Below are 9809 nucleotides of genomic sequence, written 5' to 3'. Positions count from 1 at the left end.
TTTCGCGAAAATTAAGAGAAATAATGTGGACTTTTTCCTTACATGCTTGAGTTGCAGAAAAATTTTCATGCGGTGGGTGAGGGACGCACAAGGCCCTAGCGCTAATGTGGTGAGCGCGAGGCGCAGTCTGGCGCTGGCCCGTCATGCCCAAAGAGGCCAGCCAGCCCACGACTCCACCGCGTGGAGTTTGATCTGCGAGAGGTGCGCGCTCGTAGTTGACCATGGCGACCCGTATGTTTTTTTGGATTTTATTTTAGTTCCTCCTTGTCCTATTTCTCGCCGCGAGTTTTGTGCGTAGGCGCTTTGGTACCCCGTTGGTGTTGGCATGGCGGTGCTCTAATCTTCGTTTTAAGGTCGTTATGGCGAGTTACTATCGTCGATGATAGATGATTAATAGATTTCTTAGCTATAGTTTCATGATCTATGCAGCATATCGGAGACAGGATATGAATTTTAGGTCTAAAGTTTGCACTCTTGATTAGGCGATATTTTTGCCTTAGCTATAATCCGTATTTTGGACTCTAGAGTTGGATGATATATATGGGTTGCTTCTAGTTTTGCTCTGTGCTTTAGCCACTACGCAGCGGTAAGTCTAGAGTGTAGTTTCTACATTCAGTGTTTCAACAATATCATAATGATATTGCAATAGTTGGATGTGCTAAGGCAGTGGCGGAATCAGAACTATTGATTAAGGGGGGGCCGAACAATATAATAACACCTCGTAAGTGTGATAAATATATACATCGAGTGTATACCTCAGTAGCTTTTTCAATGTTTTTACATATGCATCTAGTATTCATAATAGAAAATCACAATATTATCATGAAAATTGGGTGAAATGATAACTTTTTTGTGATGTGCAACTGAAATATGTACAGGGTATTAAAAACATTTCACTGTCTGTGTGGGGTGCACGGCCCCTGCTGGGTTGTATATATAGGTTGTGATATGCTGCCTCGTTTGCTTTTGTTTTTGTGGCATGACAGTGAACAGAGTCAGCCAGGAGTTTCTATTTTGCGCACATTCATCAGTGCTACAGCCCCATCCATGATCTTCAACCATTTGTGCACCGGCCATTCAACTACCGCAGTCAAGAATGGAAATCTCCTCAATCAAACCAAACCATGGTCAGGGGTGGAGCCAGGAATTATACTTAGGGTGCCGGCCAAAAAGAGTCATCATGTAAAAACTGAGCGCAATCAACTAGTTAGGTTTCTCATGGTCACCGTCCGGGTTAATTCATTGACTTGATGGGTGCTCACATTTTCTTATATATCCTAGGATCTAAGGCGCTATTCTTTCGGTAGTAAGCGACATGCCCGTTGATGGAAGACGTCTAGGGTGACTTTATAAATCTTGAGTACCGACTCAATATTTCGGAGATGCTCATAGGGAATATTTTATTATCTAGTTGTGTTTTGTATGATTTTATTATCTAGAAGATATTAATAGGTATATATGACAAGAATTTTCTATATTTTGCCTCTTAATATAAAAAAAATTATAAAGTCATACTAGTAAAATTTTTGTTTTGAAATGTTAGGGGGCATGACCCCCTTAGCTCCACCACTGACCTTGGTCGTCGTGCTCCCCGTTTGGCCTCACGGACTATAGATAGGGTGGTGTTCTTGATCTAACACGCCAGTTGTCTTCCTCCTCTTGACAAGCAGCATGGCGAGTGTCTTCGAGGGGTTATCAAACAAACAACTCTGGGTTAAGGTAAAGGAGTTCTTCGACAAATTGCAATAGTTAGATATGCTAGCCAGTGACGGAACCGGGACTTTTGATTAAGGGGGGCCGGGCAACATAGTGACACCTCATAAGTGTGATAAATTTATATATCAAGTGTATATCTCAATAGCTTTTTCAGTGTTTTTACATATGCATTTAGTATTCATAATGAAAAATCACAATATTATCATAAAAAATGGGTGAAATGATAACTTTTTTGTGTTATGTAATTGAAATATCTACAGGGTACTTAAAAAAAGGGGATGACCCCTGCTAACCCCCTGGTTCCGCCACTAGTGCTAGCATAAGAACTGTTCTGTTCATGGTTTTATAAATGCTCTTTTCTCTCTTTTTTTCCACCAACGGGAAAAAAGACACAGTTCTTTTATTAGTCTAAATATTTGTGGCTAACCTTTCACCCTGCTGCTCATGAAATCTCGTTTTCATTTCCTTATGTGCAACTTGTGGCATGCAAACTCTTTCAGGTATTCAGTTTGAGAACAACTGTGAAGTTGGTGTTTTCTCCAAGCTGACAAATGCTTACTGTCTGGTAGCGATTGGAGGATCAGAGAACTTCTACAGGTTAGTGCTATATATTTCTTTTTGACTTGACGTTACAGTTATTGGGCTCCTTGGGTGGAAGTAGACGAAATGCTAACTCTAACAGTGTGTTCTTCCAATGTTTTCTAGTGCCTTTGAGGCTGAGCTTGCAGATGCCATTCCTGTGGTCATGACCTCTATTGGTGGCACCAGAATAATGGGTCGACAAATATCTGAAACTTTGTTTTGCTATCTGGTTTATTCTCTCCTCGTTTTCACCTTTTCAATTTGTTTGCCTAGGAAACAAGAATGGACTTCTATTGCCACATACTGCAACCGACCAAGGTAAGCATTTGCTTTATGCTGTGATTGTTTGTTAGATCTGTTGTTATGCTGTGATTGTCTGTTAGATCTGGTTATTAGGAATCTGATAACATATTACCCAGGTGTTTTCACATGTATTAAAATCATCTGGTTATTTCCATTTTGCATTGTTCACTTCCGTCCATGTTTTATTTATTTCTCAAGTTTATGGCACATTTTTTTTAAATAAAAATGCATGTGCTAGGAAATGCTAGTTTTCCATCAGCATTCACCTTCAAGATGATTTTAATACATAAGGATTAATAAGTATCATTAGATTTCTCAAACTAGTGTATAAACCACTTAGTATGTGGCACAAATATGCTGCCTCGTTTGCTTTTTCTTTTTCTTTTTTTGTAAACGCTCATATTTATATTGTTTACCTGCACTTAGCTAGTTTCCATGGAAAATTTTTGGGCCTTTTATATTCTACTGTTAGGGAGATATAGTGGCTCCAGCTTGGTAACTGATGCATGTGCTAGGCCATGCTGCTGCTTGCAAATCTGCAATAACTAGAATTCTAATTTTGTTCTTTCAAATGTATATCTGTTTGTCTCTACCTTATCTAAGTGACAAAGAAAATGGTGAGGATAGGCGGCAACTATCCTGTCAGCAGGGTTGTATAGGTTGTGATATATCCCAGTTTGCCACGAATTATCTGTACTTATGTCCTCCCTGTGCTTTTGACCTCTTGTAGAGCTTCAGCATCTAAGGAACTGCTTGCCTGATCAAGTGGTGGTTCAGCGTATTGATGAGAGGTTATCTGCCCTTGGGCAATCGCATAGCCTGCAATGATCATGTTGCACTTACACACCCTGACCCTGACAAGGTATACCTATTTTGTAGCCCCTGAAACTTTGCACTTACTCAATTACCTCAAGCTAAAATCTTTGCGCTAATGCACTCAACAGGAGGCCCGGCAGCTGTGGGTCTCAAAGTATTGCCTCTGCAAACTAGTACAACTTGAGTTATCAGTAGCACAACATAACCCTCTGATATGTTCGTGGTGTATCTTTGGTTTCTGAGTCGTAGACTTGCGTTATTGAAGCTCGTGCTATATGAGTGAAAAATGCCCTTTCCAATGTTTGTTCACCCCAGCAGCATTTGCAGATACTTAGCATGGACGTGTATGCTCCCGATTGAGAAATAGCCTAGGAAGTAAGTCTTGCTTTGAATTCATTTGTTTGGAGAGTCCAAATTTCAAGTGTTACTGTTTTTCATGCCTTTGCCAATGTTTGTTCACCCCGGCAGCATTTGCAGATACATGAATAGCATGGACGTGTACGCTTCCTGATTGAGCAATAGCCTAGGAAGTAAACCTTTGCTCTGAATTCATTTGCTCGGAAAGTCCAAATTTCAAGTGCTACTGTTATACATCCCTTTTCCTACGTTTGTTCACCCCAGCAGCATTTGCAGATACATGAAACATAGAAATTTAAGTGTTCTGTAGTCTCACATGTTTCACGTTACACAAAATCAAGACACTGGCAGACAGACTAACTTCAGGAAGAAAAAAACTATGAAATTTCTCTGAACACACGTTGAAATTAGAAATATGTTGCGCAAGGGATACTGATAGAGCAAATGGCAAGGCAAGTGCTTCCAGATGCCTAATTCCATCCCAACCACGGTAGATCACACAAGACGATGTATTAGCCTGTGAGCGCCATTACTTTGTGCGATTGCGGCACTTCACCAGGCCAGATTGGTAAGCGGGTTCCCTCGGCACTCCTGAATGCAGCTCGTAGCTAAATCTCTCAGTTTTTCTTCAACAGTCTCCATGAGAAGGGAACCATCGACCGCCTTCATCAGAAACAAAATGAGTTGTCCTTCAGATTCAGTAACAAAAGAAGCACATATGTGGTCTGGAGCACTATCAAAAATAAAAAATCACAAGTACTAAACACACTACAAATTTCTTCTCTGTTGTAGATTTCTAGTTTCGATGGGCCCTGATGGTATCCCAATCAAGGTGTGAAGATGTCTCGGGGATATAGCTATAGTATGGCTAACCAAGATGTTCAACAATATCTTTCGATCGAACAAGATGCCTGAGGAGTGGAGAAGAAGCAAATTGATACCAATCTACAAGAACAAGGGAGATATCCAAAGTTGTACTAATTATCGGGGAATTAAGTTGATGAGCCACACTATGAAGTTATGGGAGAGAGTCATCGAGCAGCGCCTGCGAGGAACGACACAGATATCAACAAACCAATTTGGTTTCATGCCCGGAAGGTCAACCACAGAAGCAATCTTCTTAATAAGACATGTTATGGAGCGGTTTAGAGAGCAAAATAAAGACCTCCACTTTGTTTTCATTGACTTGGAGAAGGCTTATGACAAGACACCAATAAATGTTATATGATGGTCTTTGGAAAAATATAAAGTCCCATCAAAGTACGTGACCCTCATCAAAGACATGTACAACAATGTTGTGACTAGTGTTCGAACAAACGATGGTAACACAGATTACTTCCCGATTAAAATTGGACTTCATCAAGGGTCAGCCTTAAGCCCGTATCTCTTTGCCTTGGTAATGGATGAGGTTACCAGGAACATACAAGGGGATATCCCTTGGTGTATGCTGTTCGCTGATGATGTAGTGTTAGTGGACGAAAGCCAAGCGGGAGTAAATAGGAAACTAGAGTTATGGCGGCAAACCCTTGAGTCTAAAGGTTTTAAATTGAGCAGAGCTAAAACCGAATACATGAGATGCGACTTTGGCGGAGTTGTACAGGAGGAGGGAGATGTGAGTTTGGAAGGTCAAGTAGTGTCTAAGAAGGATACCTTTCGGTATCTGGGATCGATGCTACAGAGGGATGGTGATATTGATGCGGAATTTAGCCATAGAATCAAAGCAGGGTGGATCAAGTGACGACAAGCTTCTGGCATTCTCTGTGACAAGAGGGTACCACAAAAGCTAAAAGGCAAGTTCTATAGAACGGCAATTAGACCGGCTATGTTGTATGGAGCAGAATGTTGGCCTACAAAGATTCGACATGTTCAACAACTAAGTGCTACAGAAATGCGTATGTTGCGATGGATTTGCGGTCACACAAGAATGGACCGAGTTCAGAACGATGATATACGTGATCGCCTAGAGGTAGCACCAATTAAAGAAAAGCTTGCCCAACATCGGTTGAGGTGGTTTGGCCATGTCCAAAGGAGACCTCCAAAGACACCAGTGCATTGTGGAGTCTTAAGTCAAGCTAATAATATGAGGAGAGGTAGAGGAAGACCGAAATTGACAGGGGGTAATAAAAAGAGATTTGAAAGCTTGAGATATACCTAGAGATCTATGTTTGAATAGGAGTACTTGGAAAGCAGCTATTGAAGTGCCTGAACCGTGACTTGAGGCTCTTGGTGGGTTTAACTCTAGCCTACCCCAACTTGCTTGGAACTGAAAGGCTACGTTGTTATGTTGTTGTTATGTGTAGATTTCTAGTTTGCACACAATAAATAATCAAGTAGTGCACACGCTATGGATTTCTTCTCTGTTAGGAGCTTCTATTTTCTGCACAAAAATATTAGCTCTGACATTTCACGAATATCACTGCAAACTGAACAATATAGGTATTAAATCTGTTTCACTTGCAATTCCAGACCCTTGAGTTGCCACATGCCAAGACCTGAGTCATTGGCACAAGAGGCAAAGCAAATACAAGGACCTCATCTTGGAGATTCTTGCAGAAACGGAGTTACCTTCCATGTCGAATCACGGAGCGAATGGTAATGCTCTGCAACTTTCTTTTGGAACTCTATCTTTTCATATCGCTCACCTCCATAGCCTCCTCTTTCAGCCGCTTTCTGTAACAATAGATTCACATTGACCATTATGAAGCAGGAGGATAATCCATGTATACTATTGAGGTGAACGCAGCCTTAGGTGACAGGTAACATCAAACAACAACTTAACAGTACAGACATCATTTAGCATTATAGACGTGTGGGCAAAGAAATTTGCTGAACAACATGTATTCTTTGCTTGCTGCCTTACGATAAATACTTTAGAATCAAAGTGGACCGCTTTTAGTGTTCCAAAACAGAAATTATTGTCAGGCCATATTAATTGGGTTAAGGCCAAACAGTGGCCATCATCACCTAAAATGTGTAAGCAATGGAACAGAGGTCAAATGCATCAAGCACACCATAAGCATATAACAAACATCAAAAGAAAACTAAAACACATGTAATGTTGGAACACCATAGGCTAAGTGTGTACAAATAGAATACCTCTGGCTGTACATCAAGATATATTACCAGGTCTGGAGCAATAAGCCCATTTTCTGGAGCCTGAAAAATAGGATAAAATAGGCGTCACTTCTTAGCTTGCAGCTATTGACATGAAAGAGAGCAAGTCATGACTCATCCGAATGGCACACAGCTCACCTTGCACCACTCAATGTCAAGCCCTTTAGCAGCTGAGAACGCCACGCCTGAATAAGAATAGCGGTCTACAATGAGAGTAGTTCCGCGGAGTAGCTTGCTTTCCATCAAAGCTCTGGCAAATTAACAGATTCACAGTTAATCTGCGCTTACAGTGTGCCAAGAATGCCTCGGATCGACAAAATAGTTAAGTTACGTGGTGAGAAGAGCACACCTACCTTTTCTCCCAGCGATTGGCGCTGAAGAGCAAATGAATCGTCCTATCATCAAGCTGCGACTCGTTCGCGAGGTAGGCAGAGATCATCTGCCCGACACTGGTGGCCCTGTCAGGGAACCTCCACCCTTCGGCGTCGTAGCCTTTGCCTTTGAGAAACGACAGTAGCCGGGCACACTGCGACGATTTCCCGCTCCGGTCCAGGCCTTCCAGGACCACCAGAGCACCACGGCCGCCCTTGCTGCCCGCCGTCTCCATTCTCACGCCCTGGAACGCCCTCCGGCGCTGCGCGAGCAGGCCCAGAGGAGAGGGTGCTGTCGCCGCCGCCGCCGCTGTGCCAACCCTGCAGCAGAGATTGGAAGCACCGTCACCCCCAACGATTTGATTATTACGCGCACATATTCTGGGTTGGGAAAGGCATCTGGAGGGAGGGACCGGGGACGACTCGACTCACCTGCTCCAAGAAGCTGCTCTTCCAGCGAGCCGAACCAATGCAGTCATGCACGGCTGGGTATACCGCTTTGATCAGGCTCAAAAGCTGGGAGCAGAGACGAGGAGGCGCGGGAGGTTGACCGGCGGCGCGGCACAGGTGGAGAAGAAGGGGGAAGAAGTCGAGCTCAGGCGCCCGCGAGAAACGCTACCGCCTGAGCTCGATGGAAAGCGGAAGCTGTGGAGTAGTGTGATCCGGGAGCCGTTGGATGCGGCACTCGGATCAGGATGAGGTCGGCGGCGCCGGCGAGCACGGGCAGGGCTGGAGACCTTAGATGGCGGCGGCGGCGGCGGCGGTTGTTTCGGGAGGGAAAAGAGGAAGGGCGCGGGTTCCTACTATTCACGGAGTCACCGCATCAGTAGGAGCGCTTGATCTAGACCATCCATGAGGCATCGCACGTCCGAAAATAGAACAGTTCATCCAACGCTTCCGCCCTTTTGCAAGTCAATACGGTTAATCTAACGGGTGGGGCCAACTGCCAGCGGAGAAGAGAGGAATAAGAACTGGGCTTGCTAGCGTCCGGACTGAGGACACCCGCGCCGTTTCGCGCACCCACGTTGGCCCACGCTGCCTTTGAACATCACCAGCATCAAGAAGAAGGGAAGGAGGGTGCAGATGTCGGCCAGCGCCGAGAAGAGGAAGGGACACCGAGGCGAGGTGACACAAAGCGAGGATAAAGATGCAATATCCGATCTACTTTTAAAACATTCAGATCCATCATTTGCATCATATATCTGAAGGCAGATTAAACACTTAAAACATGTATCTAAAAACACTTGCAAAAACACATGAAAACACTCGGAAAATATTATAAAACATACGTAACATCCAGATAAAACACTTGTAACATATGTGTGAAACATATGCAACATTCAAATAAACATACTTGCAACATACGTCTGGAAAAAACAAATGAAACATTGGGAACAGAAGCTTGCAACATACGTGTACAACCATTACGACATATGCAACATCCCGATTTATTTTTGCAACATCCGTATGAAACATTTGCAACATACCGATGAAACATCTGAAACACTTGAAACATACACTTGGAACATGCGCTTTCAGCGCAACATCTCCTTGCTGCTTGGGAGAATGAAAGCTTGTCGGCATGTGCCCACCGGAGGCAGTGGCTCGGGACGAGGAGCGGAGACATTGGCGCCCATATCAAGTTCAAGGAGACGACGGACAGATCTTGGAAGAAGGACATCCGGCGATCCTCGGCTCCCACCCCGAGTTCAAGGAGCCAGTGGTCTGAGGTGCGAGGGAGCAAGCGTGGCGGTGCGGCTGGTGGGCGGGGAGGGTGTCGGTGTTTGATGACCGACAACCCGTCACGGGGGTATCTATGACGGTATTTGATGGGCTTCAACGTACGCAGAACTCGATAGTAAACGTAAAAAAGACGAACGATTTATACTGATTTGGGCCCTCTTATCGAGTAATAGCCTTTACGTTCAGTCGGCGTGTTGCCTTTTGTGTTGGATTGATTTTATGATTGTTAGGGTTACAAGGGGATGCGCCATACCTCTCTTTATATAGAGGAGAGGATAAGGGCACGTATCTAGTCCTAGTCAGTTACAAGAGAAGAGTCCTAGTCCTATTACAAAATCTAGCTTTTATAGTAAGCAGACTAAGTTGATCTGGAATAGCTTGAAGTCTACACCACCTTGTCTCGCATCCTTCAATAGATCGTGGGCAATCCCAGTGCCCAACCGAGTAGAACTCCCGTGGGAAACCCCTAGGACCCTGGTCCGTCAAGCCCCCGAGCATGTCATGGTTGAACTCAGAAGCCTTCTTATTCCTTCTGGTCTTGCCGAGTAGAAACAAGTGTAATCCAAGTGCCTTCGTGAGTGAAGCCATAAGGTGCTCTGTAAAGCCTTCGGGTGACGTGCACTTTTTAGGAAAGTGCACTCACTGAGTGTAGCCCTAAAGCCTCTTGCTGCTTGCAAAACAAAGAGTTAGAGGGTCTAAAAGAAAAAACATCCGTAGAGGATATGTACCCTGTAGCCCCTGAGCCTGTATGCGAGTACTTATACTCAAAACAATGATCTGAAAAGAATATACTCAAGGATGAGAGTG

The 9809-nt window shown here is 43.9% G+C and overlaps 1 protein-coding gene and 1 pseudogene across 1 annotated transcript; one reads left to right on the top strand and one right to left on the bottom strand.

Moving 5' to 3' along the window:
• Window positions 1-221: 221 nt before the first annotated feature.
• LOC136544608 (eukaryotic translation initiation factor 6-like) lies at window positions 222-3752 on the top strand (annotated as a pseudogene).
• A 312-nt stretch (window positions 3753-4064) lies between these two features.
• LOC136547335 (thymidylate kinase-like) lies at window positions 4065-8111 on the bottom strand. The gene is made up of 6 exons (XM_066539294.1): window positions 7692-8111; window positions 7242-7580; window positions 7027-7138; window positions 6871-6930; window positions 6340-6444; window positions 4065-4437 (listed from the first exon to the last, which is right to left on the bottom strand). Exons 1-6 carry the CDS (start codon window positions 7736-7738, stop codon window positions 4327-4329), a joined length of 774 nt encoding a protein of 257 aa, XP_066395391.1. The 5' UTR covers window positions 7739-8111; the 3' UTR covers window positions 4065-4326.
• Between the last annotated feature and the right edge of the window lie 1698 nt (window positions 8112-9809).

Source organism: Miscanthus floridulus, chromosome 3 (assembly GCF_019320115.1).
Source record: "Miscanthus floridulus cultivar M001 chromosome 3, ASM1932011v1, whole genome shotgun sequence".
Classification (NCBI taxonomy): domain Eukaryota; kingdom Viridiplantae; phylum Streptophyta; class Magnoliopsida; order Poales; family Poaceae; genus Miscanthus; species Miscanthus floridulus.
This window is presented reverse-complemented; position numbering and strand designations above follow the sequence as displayed.